Raw genomic sequence first — 18,012 nt, forward strand, 5'->3', positions numbered from 1 at the left:
CTATTAATAAACACCTGTGACCCCAATTAATGCTCTTTTCTCATGTGTCTCCGATAGGAGTATCTCCTGTTAATAAACACCTCAGTGGCTTAGAGAAACTCCTGCAGGAAATGCCAGCACTTGTATTCAAGGATCCCACTAGTTCCAGCAGCAGGTATGAAAGAAGAGAGACCTGGTGGTATAAAAGCAGTTCAAATCGCGGTAAGTTACATGAACTGCATTGGCTCCCTATCTGTGCCAGAATTGAGTTTATAAAGTATTGTTTATATTCTTTATATATATTCTTTATATATAGGAATCCTGTGCAGAAGGAAGGGATCCTCAGGAGCTTAGCCTAGAATGGGTGGCAGAGCTGGTGGTTGGGAGGCGGGGCTAGTGCTGGGCAGACTTATACGGTCTGTGCTGAGGCTGATGGTTGGGAGGCGGGACTAGTGCTGGGCAGACTTATACGGTCTGTGCCGGGGCTGGTGGTTGGGCGGCGGGGATAGTGCTGGGCAGACTTATATGGTCTGTGCCAGAGCTGGTGGTGGGAGGCGGGACTGGTAGTTGGGAGGCGGGGATAGTGCTGGGCAGACTTATAGGGTCTGTGCACTGAAGAGGACAGTACAAATAAAAAAGTAGCACATATGAATTTATCTTCTTGGGCAGACTGGATGGACCGTGCAGGTCTTTTTCTGCCGTCATCTACTATGTTTACTATGTTTATTCAAGATTCTACATGGGCTACGTCCCACATACTTGCAGCAACATCAGTATATCAGTACTCACGATCATTGCGATCCTCAAGTGAATTGCTTTTGGTATATCCATCTCTTTCATCTTGCAGATTAATGACAGCTAGAAATAGAACTTTATTTGGTAAAGCTTCAGATTTATGAAATAATCTACCATCAGATATTAGAAAAATCACAGATAATTTACAATTTCAACGTGCTGTAAAAACGTGGTTATTCCAAAAATTTCTTTAAATGAATAGGATATCTTTTAATTGACGTATTAGAGAGTATGATGAATATGATTTAAAATGTATTGTTTTTATTTTGTATAAAGTAACTCACTTAGAACCGTTAAGTTGAGCATGATATAAATGCTAGATTATTATTGTTGTTATTATTTTATACTTAGATTATACCAGATCTAGCCCAGAACATTTCTAGATCAGATACATTCATCACCTTGTGAATGATAGCCTTTCTGTTTTATATACTACCGTAGCATGCAGCATGGTAAAAGAACTATGGAATTGGAATTTTTCTATGCTGTATATTATTGGGTCAATATTTATTTAACAGAATTTGATATACTGCTCCTCATAAGTACATGCAGTGTGTATTTCCTAGTAAAAAAGGTGCCGGTACTCAAATGCTAGGCCACTCTTCAGGGGTGGGGTAAACACTGAGGGACCCATCCCACAATAGCCAAGCCCCCTGCAACCGGTCACAGAATGTATGACAAGGCAGAATTGGTGTGTGGAGCCTCAGCTGTTTCATTAAAACTTGGGGTCCATGGGTCAATTTTAGCAGACAATGGAAAAGGTGCCGGTACTCAGTACCCCCTCAAAAAAAGCCCTGAGTACATGAGATTGGTTTACAAAAAGAAGAAACAAATACAAATCACGGCAATGAGACAACCAACGTAAGGAGGGAGAGAAACTGCACAATAATCCTTCCAACTTGAAAACAGAGAAGCAGGAGGAGGGAGAGAACGAGAAGATTTCCTGTGGCCTCAAACCACATTTAAGTGGGACAGTGCTCAAGAGATAACGGTCTTATTGTGAGCTTTCCTGTTGTGTATCGATAAGGCAGAGTATTTGAGAGCATGGGAGCTACACATACACAAAAAGGTGAAATTAGGCCTTACCTGCTAATTTTCTTTCCTCTAGATCCTCCAGACCATTTGGTGAGCATAACCCAAGCTTGAACAGTCTGGAGGATTGCTGAGGAACTGTGTTCGTTAAGCTGTTGAGTCTTTCTTTCCGAGCACTCTACCAAAACCCTCATCCACACCCTTGTCACCTCTCGTTTAGACTACTGCAATCTGCTTCTTGCTGGCCTCCCACTTAGTCACCTCTCCCCTCTCCAGTCGGTTCAAAACTCTGCTGCCCGTCTCGTCTTCCGCCAGGGTCGCTTTACTCATACTACCCCTCTCCTCAAGACCCTTCACTGGCTCCCTATCCGTTTTCGCATCCTGTTCAAACTTCTTCTATTAACCTATAAATGTACTCACTCTGCTGCTCCCCAGTATCTCTCCATACTCGTCCTTCCCTACACCCCTTCCCGTGCACTCCACTCCATGGATAAATCCTTCTTATCTGGTCCCTTCTCCACTACTGCCAACTCCAGACTTTGCGCCTTCTGTCTCGCTGCACCCTATGCCTGGAATAAACTTCCTGAGCCCCTACGTCTTGCCCCATCCTTGGCCACCTTTAAATCTAGACTGAAAGCCCACCTCTTTAACATTGCTTTTGACTCGTAACCACTTGTAACCACTCGCCTCCACCTACCCTCCTCTCTTTCTTCCCGTTCACATTAATTGATTTGATTTGCTTACTTTATTTATTTTTTGTCTATTAGATTGTAAGCTCTTTGAGCAGGGACTGTCTTTCTTCTATGTTTGTGCAGCGCTGCGTATGCCTTGTAGCGCTATAGAAATGCTAAATAGTAGTAGTAGTAGTGATTCTAGTATTGATGGGATAGTCAACAGGTTGGTCCATAAATATGTAAGAGTACACGGGCAGTACAGCATTAGGGCCAAATGCAGGTAGCTTGGAATCCTAATATAGTAGGTATGATGTGTAAGAAGCAAGTTCTACAACCTGATACAGGTCAATATGGGAAGCTAGTGTTGGTCCCAAAGCAAAGGTATAATACGATCAGATGTTTTTGCGCTGTATATTATTTTAACATCAGTGTTTTGTATGGGATGAAGTCTCTTTATTTGATATTGTGACAAACTAGCAAGGAAGGAGTTTCAGTAATCTAATTGGTTGATAAGTGCTTGAAACAGAAGCTTTTCGGGGAGGGGAGGCGAGAGGACTGCATCTGAAGACAGGAAGGAAACTTCTCATCGGTGGGTGGGGGAGGAGGCTATATTCTGTTCTACACTGGGGGAGAGGAGCACAAAAATAGGACCCTATGATGGCAGAGGGCAATACTCTCTTATCTCACCCAGAATCTGACACTGGCTCTGCCTCTGTCTTAGTATACAGCTGGGGAAAAAGGAAGAGTGCACAATTTAACAAAAGAAGAAATTCTGTGTTAAAATTTTTAAAGTATATCTATTGACTTAAGTCGCATTTTTGGTGCACTTGCCTCTTTGGTGTGCTTTTGCCTTACAAACAGCTGGGACAGGATAGAAAATTCCAGGTGTTCAGGAAACTCATAAAGATTCTTTTCCTTTAAGAGTTGGGGTAGGGGAGCGCACCAGCAGGATCTTAGAATTTCAGCAAGCTGAGATCATTACCGGAAGCGTAGCCAGGTTGTGACGCCAAGGGGAGCGGAGAGGCACACGCACTGCATAGGTGCGACATACCGCCTGAAAAATAGCCACTGGCGCTGTCCAACGTTTGGGGGAGTAGTTTCTCCTCTGGTGCCCCATCTAGCTATCTCACCGACATACGAAGTCTGTTTGGGGGAGCGGTCACTCCCATGGAGCCCCACCTAGCTACGCCACTGGTCATTACTCCACCCAAGGACCGACATTACACCAATCAAGAGAAAAGTTAGAAGGGAAATGGGTGGGGTTCTTTTCACCAGAGCAAGCTGTGCAGGAACTTGCTGCTAAAGATTGAAAGGCAGAAGCTGTGGACCTTGATAGATTCTGTTACAGCTCAAGAGAGAAAGTAAGTGGAAGAAATTGGAACAAAGCAAATGTTCTGAGTAGGTACTGTAACCTGAAGAAGTGAGACCTGGTGAAGGTTTTACATTCTTTTTTCTTTTTTTAAATGTAAAACAGCTGTGAGGTGGTGCATAGTAGTGTTTGTTTTTGTTTTTACTGTCCTGGAGAAGGGGCTGTTTAAGGTTGTGCTGCAGTGGTTTGAATACTAGCTGGCCTTTTATACTGTGAAGGAATATTTGTTCTAACAAAAGTGGCTGTGCAGTGCTACAGAAATGAACTGGGAATATTTTTGAACTGTGATGAAAAATATGGCTTAAGAAATGGGGACTATAAAGATGGCTCTGTTTTGGAGTAACTGGTACAGTGAGCCATTGGAACTAATTTGTATATGAATCTTTGTTAACTAAAGTTGCCTGTTTGTCTCTTTGGAAGGGAAAAAAGACACAGACCTCAAACTTAAAAGAACTAATCTTCTAACAGTGAACCGCTTGTGTTTATTCTATAAACTGCTGGCTTGAAACTTAATTTGCATTTCACCCTGACTTTAAAGTGAAAGAAAATAAAGACCACTACAGACTACTAACATCCACCTGGTTTTGTTTGAGAGTTGAGTGCTTACCCTGGCATCCTGATCTGTGGACATCAGGTACATTCAACAATATGCATTAAATCCTAGATCCTGGATCAGTTTAGCTAGGGGAGAAATGAAAACATTAAACAATATTGGAACCAAGATAATCTCTGAAGGATACCATATGATTACTTGGTAATTTTGATTAATATGAGTAAAACCAATTTATTGGAACTCCAGAAATACCCGTCTCTCTTTTAATCATGAGAGAGTAGTAAGGCGTGATCTATGACATTGAACATAAGAATAGCCATATTGGGTCAGACCAATGGTCCATCTAGCCCAGTATCCTGCTTCCAACAGTGGCCAATTCGGGTCACAAGAGCCTGGTAGAATCCCAAAGAGTAGCAACATTCCATGCGACCGATCCCAGAGATAAATAGTGGTTTCCCCATGTCTATCTTAGTAACAGCTCTTAGATCAAGCTGAATTTGAAAAATATATCCCTAGGGCCATAGTGGTGAATAAGAAATTAGACAAGAAATTATATAGCATTAAATGAAGAGGTAGATATGATAGGCATCTCAGAGACCTAGTGGAAGGAGGATAACCAATGGGACACCATGTTACCAGGATACAAATTATATTGCAGTGGATTAAATTGGAGGGGGTGGCATTAAATGTTAAAGAGAATAACAAAATAAAAAGTCATCAGGAAAAGTAACATATAATCCTTATGGATGGAAATTCCATGTGTGAAGGGAAAGAGATTGGTAGGGCTATACTACCATCCGCCAGGCCAGAACAGACAGATGCGATGAAATATTAACAGAAGTTAGGGAAGCTAGCACATTGGCAGCATTATAATAATAGGTGATTTCAATTGCCACACACCAAATGCAAAAATGTTTGCCATATGACTGACCCTGTGAGGTTACATATCACTTATTTTCTAAAAAAATTACAACTGCAAGTGGGCAGAGATCTCACACCACAGATCTCTTCTTACTGTTCAAGATCTGTACAGGGTCCTTTCTTATCATCAGTTTCCTACTATCTCACCACTATTATATCAAAAGTTAAAAACATTCAAAAACAAAAGAAACTTTTAACATTGTGGAGAAAAATGTAATGGCAAAAAAAACTCCCTAAAGAGGGGAGAAAGCCATTCGTTTAAAAACTCAACACAAAAATAGCATTTTATAGCTACACAGCCATAGATAGTACTTTCAGAGTCTATGGTAACAAAATGCTATAAAACCTACAGTTAATCAAAATGAAAAGAAAACTTGGGTTCAAAAGATAACTTCATAGATTTCTCTATCATTTTCATTCCACTGTTGCCTCAGTTGAATCCAACAATAGTGAATCTGTTTTATGTGACTTTGACAAGCAGAGGGAATAACCCTCCCAGTTTTATCAAAACATATGTTGACTCCATTACATTGATGACATATTTTAATTTGGACTGGCATAGAAATTCAATTGTAACAGTTTGTTTTAGAATTAAATAGTTGTCATCCTCGCAGCATGTGTAAAGGGAAGGAGTATACTGGTAGGACTGTACTACCATTCACCAGGACAGAATGAACAGACAGATGAAGAAATGTTTACAGAAATTAGGAAAGCTGGTACCGTATTTTTCGGACTATAAGACGCACTTTTTTCCCCCCAAATTTGGGAGGAAAATGGGGGGTGCGTCTTATAGTCCGAAGGTAGAGATTTAGCAGGCCGCCCGCCCTCCCTCCAAGTTCGGGATCGCCCTCCCTAGGGTTACCTCCCCTCCCCCCAGCCCTGTCACCACCTCTCCCCTTACGTGATCTTCCCTGGTGGTCTAGTGACGTCGGGGCAGCCCCCTCTTTCCTGCCCAGCGCGCTGCTCTGCATCCTCCTGTATGCTGCCTGTGATGACGGTCTCGGCGAGATTCAAAATGGCCGCCGAGACTTCAATTCTCTGCGGCCATTTTGAATCTCGCCGAGACCGTCATCACAGGCAGCATACAGGAGGATGCAGAGCAGCGCGCTGGGCAGGAAACAGGGGGCTCTTTTCCTGCCCCGACATCACTAGACCACCAGGGAAGATCGCGTGAGTAAGGGGAGAGGTGGTGACAGGGCCGGGGGGAGGGGAGGTAACCCTAGGGAGGGCGATCCCAAACTTGGAGGGAGGGATTTGGACAAGACGCACCGGAGCACCTAGGTTTTAGAGGACAGAAAATGTGCGTCTTATAGTCCGAAAAATACGGTAAATTGGGCAACAGTATAATAATGGGTGATTTCAATTACCGTATATATCTCTGGAATAGGTAGAACCAATAATCAACAAACTTCAAAAAAATTCCGCCATTTTTGTCCCAGGGAGATTCGGAGACAGAGGGTGATAAGATACGCTTGGATTAAAATTATTATGTATTCCCCTGAAGCAGCTATATATTAGCTGTCGGGATCAGATGAAATTTGGGATTTGAAGAGTTGCAAAGAGTACAATACACGAGGTTGGACCGGATTATGAGATTGAAGACATCAACATTTGAGTGAAGTACTCTTTCCAAGCATTGATAAATGAGAGTTTTGTGTCTCCAATACAAGTGTTTGTGGTGGCATATGACTGTGCTTTTATGAAAGATTTATAGAGTGGGGGTTTTTTTGTGAAGACATATGATTGCTACGGTTCCCTCATTATACCAAAGGCGTGGCCTTTAAGGACAAGGTGTATCCGAAATTTCTGAAGTCTTTTTTTTCTCCACTTCTTTTTATGATTGGCCTGCCATATTTGCCCCCAAACAAATTGTTTGTAAGGTAGAATTTTTTTTTAAGTTTGTTGATTTCAATTACCCCAATATTGACTGGATAAATGTTACATCGAGGAGTGCTAGGGAGGTAAAATTCCTAGGTGTAATAAATGATTGCTTCTTGGAGCAACTGGTCGAGGAGCCAAGAGGATGGGGGAGGGGACTGTTTTAGATCTAGTCCTTAGTGGAATGCAGGGCATAGCACGAGAGGTAACAGTGTTGGGTCCACTGGGAAATAGTGATCATAACATGATAAAACTTGAGCTGATATCTAGAGTAAAGTCACTAAGGAAATCTACTGTGGCAGCATTTAATTTTCGAAAGGGCAACTATGATAAAATTAGGAAAATGGTTAAAAAGAAGCTAAAAGGATCAGCCCCAAATGTTAGGACTTTAAATCAGACATGGACATTGTTTAAAAATATCATTATGAAAGCCCAGACCAGATGTATTCCAAGTATTAACAAAGGTGGAAAGAAGACCAAACAAAAGCCAGCATTTTAAAAGGTGAAGTGAAAGAGGCAATTAGATCCAAAAGAACATCCTTCAAAGAGTACAAAAATGATCTGAATGAAGAAAATAAGAAGCAACATAGGCACTGTCAAGATAGGTGCAGTGTAAGGCTAAAAGAGAATATGAAATAATACTTGCCACAGAGACAAAAACTCATAGTAACACCTTTTTTAGGTACATCGGAAGCAGAAAGCCTGTAAGAGATCTGCCTGTACCAGAAAGGTTTTCAAGGGTGACAATGCAGAGTAATTGAAAGAAATCTCTGTGAACCTGGAAGACATATTGAGCCAAATCAACAATTTAAAGAGTGATAAATCACCTGGACTGGATGGCATACACCCCAGGGTACTGAAAGAACTCAAACCTGAAATTGCTGATTTGCTGTTAGTGATCTGTAACCTGTTAAAAAAAAAAAAAAGTAATACCTGAAGATTGGAGGGTGGCCAATGTAATGCCAATTTTTTAAAAGAGTTCCAGGGCTGATCTAGGAAATTACAGACCGATAAGCCTGACTTCAGTGCCGGCAGAATTGTGGAAAAATTATAAAGAATAAAATTATGGAACACATAGACAAACAGGGTTTAATGGAACACAGTCAGCATGAGTTCAACCAAGGGAACGCTTGACTCGCCAAATTGCTTCATTTCTTTGAAGATGTGAATAAAGGTGAGAGTCTCCTCTGCCCGCAACCTCGGTGTCATCTTCGACTCCTCCCTCTGCTCTGCACATATCCAGCAGATAGCCAAGACCTGTCGCTTCTTCCTCTATAACATTAGCAAAATTCACCCCTTCCTCTGAGCACACCACCCGAACTCTCATCCACTCTCTCATTACTCTCGCCTTGACTACTGCAACCTACTCCTCACCGGCCTCCCACTTAGCCATCTATCCCCCCTTCAGTCCGTTCAGAACTCTGCTGCACGTCTTATCTTCCGCCTTGACCGATATAGTCATATCACCCCTCTCCTCAAGTCACTTCACTGGCTTCCGATCAGATACCGCATACAGTTCAAGCTTCTCCTACTAACCTACAAATGCACTCGATCTGCAGCCCCTCCTTACCTCTCTACCCTCATCTCCCCTTATGTCCCTACCCGTAACCTCCGCTCTCAAGACAAATCCCTCCTTTCAGTACCCTTCTCCACCACCGCCAACTCCAGGCTCCGCACTTTCTGCCTCGCCTCACCCCATGCTTGGAACAAACTCCCTGAGCCCATACGCCAGGCCCCCTCCCTGCTCATCTTCAAATCATTGCTCAAAGCCCACCTCTTCAATGTCGCCTTCGGCACCTAACCACTACTCAGGAAATCTAGACTACCCCAACTTGACATTTCGTCCTTTAGATTGTAAGCTTCTCTGAGCAGGGACCGTCCTTTGTTAATTTGTACAGCGCTGCATAACCCTAGTAGCGCTCTAGAAATGTTAAGAAGTAGTTGATTTAGTGTATCTAGATTTTCAGAAAGCTTTTGACAAAGTTCCTCATGAGATACTCCTGAGAAAATTTAAGTCATGGGTTAGGAGACAATGTTCTGTTGTGGATTAGGAATTGGCTATTGGACAGAAAACAGAGGGGAGGATTAAATGGCCGTTTTTCTCAATGGAGGAGGTGAATAGTGGAGTGCTGTTTACTGGGACCAGTGTTATTTAACATATTTATAAATCATCAGGAAATCGGAAAGAGTGAGGTGATTAGATTTGTAGATGACAGAAAACTATTTAAAGTCATCAAAACACATGTGGACTGTAAAAGATTGCAGGAAGACCTTAGGGAACTGGAAGACTATGCATCCAAATGGCAGGTGAAATTTAATTTGGACAAATGAAGGTGATGCACTTTGGAAAGAATGATCTGAATTGTAGTTACCTGATGCTAGGGTCTATCTTGGAGGTCAGCACTCAAGAAAAAGATCTCTAAGTGTTGTTGTAGACAATACGCTGAAATCCTTTGCTCAGTGTGCAGCGGTGGCCAAAAAAGCAAACAGGAAGCTAGGAATAATTACTAAAGGGATGGTAAATAAGAATATTATAATGCCTCTGTTATCGCTCCATGGTGCAACCTCACCTTTAGTATTGTGTTCAATTCTGGTCGCCATATCTCAAAAAAGATATAACAGAATTAGAAAAAGTTCAAAGAAGAGCGACCAAATGATAAAGGAGATGTAACTCCTCTCATATGAGGAAAGGCTTGGAAAACAGACAGCTGAGGTGGGGGGAGATATGATTGAAGTCTACAAAATCCTGAGTGGTGTAGAACAAGTAAAAGTCGCCTCTTCTCTTTGCTTTGGCGATGGAGCCCCTAGCAGCTGCTATTCGGGATAATGTGGACATTTCAGGTGTGTTGGTGAGAGGTAAGGAATTTAAGATAGCTCTTTTTGCCGATGACGTTCTTTTGTCTTTGACCAAACCACTGGTATCGCTTCCAAATTTAATGAAGGAAATTGAGGCTTATTCGTCTGTGTCTGGTTACAAGCTGAATGTGAATAAGTCTATAGGGATGGCGGTTCGGATGCAACCTGAGATTTGACAGTAGTTGTCATGCTTCTGAAATTCAAGCTCAGGATGAGTTTCAAGTTACTTTGCCCAAATGGGCTACCAATTTTTTTTTTTTTTACTTGAAGTAATGGAGAGTTAAGTGACTCTCCCCAAGGTCACAAGGAGAGTCAGTGGGAGAAGCAAGATTGAACCCTGGCTTCCCTGGTTCTTAGCCTGTTAAGACCAGTAGGCTACTCACAGCCCCTGCTTACTGTAGTCACCTATAGGCCGCTCTTACCTATCGCACCCCTACTTTCCTTAATTATACTGTCCATTTAATGACTTGTTTATTTGCCCCTTCCCTACCCATCCATACCAGTTCCAGCATCTCCCCTTCCCTTCCCATCCTATCCTAGCGCTTTCAGTCATACCTGTTCTCTGGCACTGCACAGCACTTTTAGCATTAGCATGGGGTCTTCCTGTACAGCTGCCGGTTTGCACCCTCTGCCTTATAGGGAGAGAGCATAATGAATTTACCCAGGTAACGTTTTAGTGATCTTGGCAAAATGTTTTGAAAATTATTAGGCATAAGTGCACTTACAGTGAGTGGGAATGCTTAGCAACTGTTTTTCTGCCTGGTATGTGGGACATACTAGGCAGAAACACAGTAGCTAAGCATTTTATTTTCCCCTGGACAGTTATCAGAGAAAATAAAATGACCACAAAAGTAACCAGTTCCTCAGTATTAAAGCTTTCTCTGCTTTGTGTTTTACAGAAACTTGGGAAAACCAGAGGGATATCTGTAAAAAAGACAACAACTTCCCCTCTCAGTAAGTCAGGACAAACGTCCCTATCACACCACGTGTGCATAAGGCAGGCGGCACAGGGCATGGCGAGGCCTTGCATTGTTCTGAAGCATAGCTTGGACCAGGATACCAAACAGAACAGGCACTCAAGGTCCATAAAGCAAGAACACAAGAAATTCCACTGCAAGAAATTGAGGAAACCGAAGAGAAATTCAAGAAGAGTGTGAGCAGATATTCACCATATCCTTTGGGAAGAAAAATAAAGCCACCCAGACATACGGGCACTGTTTGACAAACAGGTGAGAAGGTAAAGAATCCTCTGTCTCTTCTACATTCTTCTTTTTACACAGGTGAAAGATGCCCATCTCCTGTATGTTCTTCTACAACATACAGGTGGAAAACCGAATGACTCAATTTTCTCTGTAACGCTTTTCAGTTGTGTGTTGAGCAACAGAGGAGCACCATCTCCTATATATTCTTGCACAATACGCTGGGGAACAGCAAAAGCATTCGGTCTCGGGTATAATGGTTCTCGTAGAGTAATAGGGAAGCATCGGAGCCTCTTCTCCTATACATTACCAGTCAGCCTGCAGGGGAATAGCATATTGGATAGGAAAGGAAGCTTGAAGCCAAAAAGGGACTAACAAGCTACAACTTCCCAAAAAGCATCTGTCCAGGTATTACGTAAGCCACATTGAGCCTGCAAATATGTGGGAAAATGTGGGATACAAATGTAACAAATAAATAAACAAATGAATAAGTAATATTCATCACTGCTCCTGATTGTCGGTCATTGGATCCATCAAAAGTCCCAAAGTTTCACCCTGTGAGTATCTTTCACATCTCCAATTCAATACATCATCTTCATTATAATAGTCCCGGATCCCGTCCACTTAGATCATTAAACAAAAACAACATATCATTGGTATTTCTATTAAACATATACAGATGAAAAGCTGATGTCCTATGGTTGCAGTACATTTCTGTAAGTCTGTTCATCAATAAAAATAGAATTGGTCTTCCAGAGTGAAATTTTGAAACTTTAGATGGAGCCAGTGATTGACAAGGAGGAGCAGTGAGAATATTGCTTACGCATTTATTATGGCCCAGTCTGAGGATCCCCATGTATTATTATTATTTTTGGTGGGGAGTGACACTTGATGTTTTGTGATTTTAATAAATTCCTACTTTTGAGTGTTTGGGGTATTAAGCGTGGGAATATATAAGCTTATGTAGCAAGAATGGTAGAGAGAACAGGAAGAAAACAAAAACTGAATTGATAAGAAGCAACATCAAACTGTATCCTTAGCAGTGTGGACTCAGTGGCGTTCCTAGGGGGGCTGACACCCAGGGCGGATCGCCGATGCGCCCCCCCCCCCCCCGGAACAGCGCGACGCCCCCCCCACCCCGGCGAAAGAACCAATCTCCCCCGGGTGCACGCCGCTGGGGGAGGGGAGTGCCGCGCGCCTGCCGGCTCTTCGTTTTCATGCTCCCTCTGCCCCGGAACAGGAAGTAACCTGTTCCGGGGCAAAGGGAGCATGAAAACGAAGAGCCGGCAGGCGCGCGGCACCCCCCCAGTGGCGTGCACCCGGGGCGGACCGCCCCCCCCTTGGTACGCCACTGTGTGGACTTGAATGATCGGGCAGACTGGAGGGGACAGTAGGCTTTTATCAGTAGCTCTGTCCGAGATCCATCCCTGCTTATGAGGACAAGAGGAGTAAACGCTCAGTGTAAAAGAGAGATGTTCCGGTTCTTCTTTCGGTTCAGGACTGCAGTTTGATAGTTCAGCCGACTATAAAGAGATGAATTCCCATTTTGATAAAGTCACTATATGCTCTCAAAATCTCATGCATAAGAATAGCCATACTGGGTCATGCCAGTGGTCCATCTAGCCCAGTATCCTGCTTACAGCAGTGGCCAATCCACATCTTTAGATGTGTGTGTTTGTGTGTGTGTGTGTGTGTGTGTGTTATATTTTACCAGGTCAATAAAAAAAAAAACCATCACAACTTGCAAAGAATCCAGCTTTGTAGAAGAGCAGCAAGGCTACTGTGAATTTATGACAGGGTTATTAGAGGCCTCATGAAGGACAGGTAATATCCCAAAAGGCTGAGAATGGGCGAATGATGATTTTTTTTTTCAATGGGAAAAAGAAGTTCCTGGGAATAATATACCAGTCAAATAAATATCTTAGATATGAGAGTTTTTCTCTGTGGTTTGTTTGACTGGTGGTGGGGCCAATGATGAGAGCCGTTGTAAAGGCTAAACAATTTGTTCTAACGTTTTGAGGAAATATTATATGTTGAGTTTCTATTTTGTATTTGCTTATGCAGTTTTGAATTTTTGGAGTTTGAATATACATGTAATTTACATATTGCATTACAATGGAAATGTGTTGATGGTAGTTTTGAAATCTATATAAAGCATTTTAGAGTAAAAGAATAGGGAGGATTACATTCACATAAGCGTTAGAAAACTAGGAGAGAAACGTGATAATTTAACAGCTACCAAAGGACAGACTGGTAGGGGGTGAGAAAAACCATTGCTCTTTTTTCCTTGGTTTTAGTTGTTTGGGTTTTTAAAATTTATTTCACACCTTTCTCAGTAGCAGTTAAAGATGCGTTTTATTCAGAAATAGTAGGTATTTCCCTGTTTTCACAGGGATTACCATCTATTTGTACCTAAGACAATGGAGCACTCTGCTGCTCCCCAGTATCTCTCCACACTCGTCCTTCCCTACACCCCTTCCCGTGCACTCCGCTCCATGGATAAATCCTTCTTATCTGTTCCCTTCTCCACTACTGCCAACTCCAGACTTCGCGCCTTCTGTCTCGCTGCACCCTACGCCTGGAATAAACTTCCTGAGCCCATACATCTTGCCCCATCCTTGGCCACCTTTAAATCTAGACTGAAAGCCCACCTCTTTAACATTGCTTTTGACTCGTAACCACTCGCCTCCACCTACCCTCCTCTCTTCCTTCCCGTTCACATTAATTGATTTGATTTGCTTACTTTATTTATTTTTTTGTCTATTAGAGTGTAAGCTCTTTGAGCAGGGACTGTCTTTCTTCTATGTTTGTGCAGCGCTGCGTACGCCTTGTAGCGCTATAGAAATGCTAAATAGTAGTAGTAGTAGCATTAAGATCACAAGGAGTGTCAATGGGATTTGAACCCTGCCTTGTTTTCATCCTGCTGCTCTAACCATTAAGCTGGGACCCTGGCCATGCCCCCCCCCCCCCATACTGAAGACCATTCCTGGTGGCCTAGCGGTGGCCCTGCCCTCTCCCCAGCCCACCTCAAAGTTGGAGGAGGATGGACAGTCCTCCCTTCTCAAAATGGTGGCATCCTCCAATTTTGAGGTGGGCCACCAGGTGGGGGGGGGGGGGGGACAGGCATAGTCGGGGTCTCACTGGACCACTAGGGTTAAAGAGAGTTAAAGTCCTGTGGGGGGGGCTCCCATTGGACCACCAGGTTTAAATGTTATTTCAGGGTGGAGGCCTAGGGTCCACTGCACCAACTGGTTTAAATATTATTTTGGGTGGCCTGGGGTCCACCGGACCATGTTTGACAGGTCAGTGCTTTCCTCCTATGTTTTCTGGGCCTAACACACAGCTCTTGAGCGCATGCCCAGGCACAATCCACCCACAGTTGTCCCTCATGCTCAACGCTATGACCGTGATTAAATTTGCATGTCATTAGCGTTCAGCAAAAGAGCTGGTCAGCCACAATGATGGAACAGTACCAGAGTTTTGAGCATCTGCACCTCAGGTAGTTATGAAGTCTGATGCTCAGATTTATTAATGGTTCTGTGGAAGAAATGGAAACATCAGTCATATCAAAAGAACCACTATGGGGGCGGTATTAGAAATGCAGTTCTGGGACTGAGGAATTCAAAAGCGTATGCCACCTTCTTGTGGTGTACATGGATTATCTCAGACAAATGAACCTTGCTGTGACTGTCCCAGTCCACGAAGTGATACATAACCTGCATCCTTCTCCTTTTTACTGTTTTCTAGTTGCTGGACATATGCCACAACGTGACGCCGCCTCTCTACTACTGGCTGTGCCGCCACCCTGCTGTGTTTCAACTTATTGGGGAACCTTCCCTTCAGCAGCACAGATGGGACGTCCCTTATCAGCTTTGTCTTATAATTAACTCTCACTAGCGATACAATCAAACCTGTTGGCCACGTGTGGGGCAGGTGGAGTCTGGGCTTTGGCAGCTGACGAGCATGATCTTTTTCACTACAAAATGCAAAATGGGTTTATGGTAGAGTTGCCTGGAGAGCTCTTACTGATTAAAACCCTTGAACAAAGCCTGTGTGATTTGCTGCTGTTCCCCCAGACTTAGAGATGGCTTACACAATCTTTATATTTTTATTTACATGTTAAAAAAAAATCTATATATATATAATGTATAGTTTTGCTATGTATTTTATTATTTATATTACATGTGTACAAGAAAAGGATTGTTTTCTTTGGCCTGTATTGCCATCACTGCCACCCTAGAAGCAAGGACAATAGTTACTGCCCTGTACTGGAAGCCTGGTGAATTTCAGGACCCTTTGTGTACAGTGTCAAAATGGCACAGAATCCAAGACTGGGACCGGGAACTGGTCTGGAAGCAATTAACCCTTATAGGGTGGATAATGTGTTTTCTCTGAATATAGGGTAGAATAATCATGTACTACCTCATATGTTTCAGTGTATAATAATGATAGCGTTTTAATTATGTTCCCTTTTCTGTACAATGTAAAAACTCTCCCTGCTTGAGATGCTGTATTTGTTCTCACCTTTATCCTGTGGTCTGGTGCACTTCTGGATACACAAGTCAACATTAAGTTTGAATAGCATCAGTGCTGAAGCTTTCACCCACATTTTCTTTTCTTTTTTTTTTGGAAGAAGATAATGTGAAGAACATTGGAGTTTCTGAGTTGTTCCCCTCATCTTCATACCCTGGACAATGTATAATTTGTATCTATTTCATTGCAGAGACAGAAAAATGGAACCATTAGAAATATGTCTCGCCCATAATGTAGGAACCCTCACTGGGCTATTGATAATAGCTATATTATATGCAAGGGATTTGCCTCTAGTGAGAGATAAGCCACGGAGGGAAAACTAAGACCTCTCATATGCCTGAGGCTGTCTATTCTGTTTTCTATTGGTTAAAATTGTGTTGTGGATTTCTTTTTAGCCCCTTCCCTTCCTCCTACTTACTACATTTCCTGCTTGATCAAAACCAGGCTTTGTTGGATTATAGCCCCATGAGCGTTCATTCCCAGCTATCCAGGCATTTCTCATATTTTATATTCCTCCCATCCCCTCAACTCAGTTGAGCCATTACAGCAACATTTTTAGCTGGGGCCATATATGAGGGCACACTGGGGGATCCTGGTAAGTTTGGCCAGTAGAACAACAGTGTGAGATACCTGAGATACCTTCCCTCTTAGGGGCTGTAAATGCAGCCTCTGTGGTGGCTCTAACTCAATGCTGGCCTGTGAAACAGGAAACCTACCTTGGGATTCAAAGCTAAATTCTTTGCATTGCAGTATACTCTAAGCCAGCTCAGCTATAGGGACTTTATATAGTGCAGTACTGCACAGAAGCAGCAATATACAAGAGGTCAGGCTGTGGTGTTTTGCCTGAGTGTAGGCAAACACACAGAACGAAGGGGAAATGGTCAACCTTTCCACACAAGATGGACTAAATGGTGGTGGTGAGTTATAAAGTATATATATATTTTTTTAAATTTTAAAAATACAGCATTAAAACCCAGCAAGGCTGTGTTTTGGCTCATGCCTGCATAAGAGGTAGTTGTACAATAAAATAAGTGATTTCTCTTTGCTGTTTGTTTGCCTACTCACGTTTCATGGAGCGATTCCTTTTGTCTGCCTTTTTCCTTGTGTGCGTCGGTGATCTTAACCAGGAAACCAGCTGCTGTACATAGCTGTACTGAACATTTACACTGATTTTACTACTACTACTTATCATTTCTATAGCGCTACAAGGCATACGCAGTGCTGTACACCATACACAAAAAGACAGTCTGATTTTAGTTGGTATACTGTAAATCTCATTAAATCTAAGCAATTTACAGTTAAACATATTAGGGCACAATAAAAACATTTCAAAACCCAGAAACTCTTAATACAAATAGACAGGGAGAAGTAGAACAGTTAAGGGGGGGGGAAAAACCCAAAAGGTGATCTAGTTACAATGAAACTTACTAAAAGGAGGAGATGTAGGAGGGTAGTCAGAGATCAAATGTGCTCAAACCCCAATTTGTCAGAAGCTCTGTGTTCATGATTTACAATTGTTTATAATAGTTTAAGGTACCCTTGTTCAAACTGTATATTTCAATTAATCTCTAAGTCTGCAGAAGCCGATACAACCTCTTTTTTTTTTTTTCTTTAACTTTTTAAACGTACACAACTAATGGTATAAAAACAAAACTTAAATGGTTTGCATGTCAAATGGCGCTTAGATGGCAACTTCAGCTGTGAAGAACTAAGGCCGTTACAGTCTAGGTCCCTTATATGACAATCTGGTTTAGGATAGGCTGGAGAGGGCTTTGACAGAAACTCCAGTAATTTGGAACATGAGGACAAGGCTGGGTGGACTTTTTTTTTTTTTTTTTTAACAGTCTGTGTCCCGCAAATGACAAGACAGGTTTGGATAGGCTGGAGTGGGCTTTGACAGCAACTTCAGTAGTTGGAAACAAAGGACAGGGCTGGGTGGACTTTAACGGTCTATGGCCTACAAATGCCAAAGAGAGACAATGATCAAGTATTTTATATCATGGTTTAATCATGACTTGATAATGAGTGTGACTGTTGGGCAGACGTGGATGGACCGTTCTGGTATTTCTCTGCCATCATTGACTGTGTTACAAAGAAGGTACATTGATGGAATTTCAAGAAATGTAACAAACATTCTCAATTGACCAACTAGCCCTCACCAAGAAAGGAAGCAATTGGTAACGAAAAAAAAGAAGTAAAAAAAAAAAAACAGACTATTTAAAA

The 18,012-nt window shown here is 42.4% G+C and overlaps 1 protein-coding gene across 1 annotated transcript in view; it reads left to right on the forward strand.

The window, feature by feature from the left end:
* LOC115466151 overlaps positions 1 to 16,798 on the forward strand; it is a 168,293-nt gene extending 151,495 nt beyond the window's left edge. Inside the window, exons 24-26 of the mRNA XM_030197264.1 lie at positions 58 to 201; positions 10,957 to 11,286; positions 15,004 to 16,798. Of these exons, the coding sequence (XP_030053124.1) occupies positions 58 to 201; positions 10,957 to 11,015 (203 nt within the window). The 3' untranslated portion in view covers positions 11,016 to 11,286; positions 15,004 to 16,798. The remainder of the gene's footprint in view (positions 1 to 57; positions 202 to 10,956; positions 11,287 to 15,003) is intronic.
* The last annotated feature ends 1,214 nt before the right edge of the window (positions 16,799 to 18,012 follow it).

This window comes from Microcaecilia unicolor, chromosome 1, assembly GCF_901765095.1.
Source record: "Microcaecilia unicolor chromosome 1, aMicUni1.1, whole genome shotgun sequence".
In the NCBI taxonomy this organism is placed as follows: Eukaryota; Metazoa; Chordata; class Amphibia; order Gymnophiona; family Siphonopidae; genus Microcaecilia; species Microcaecilia unicolor.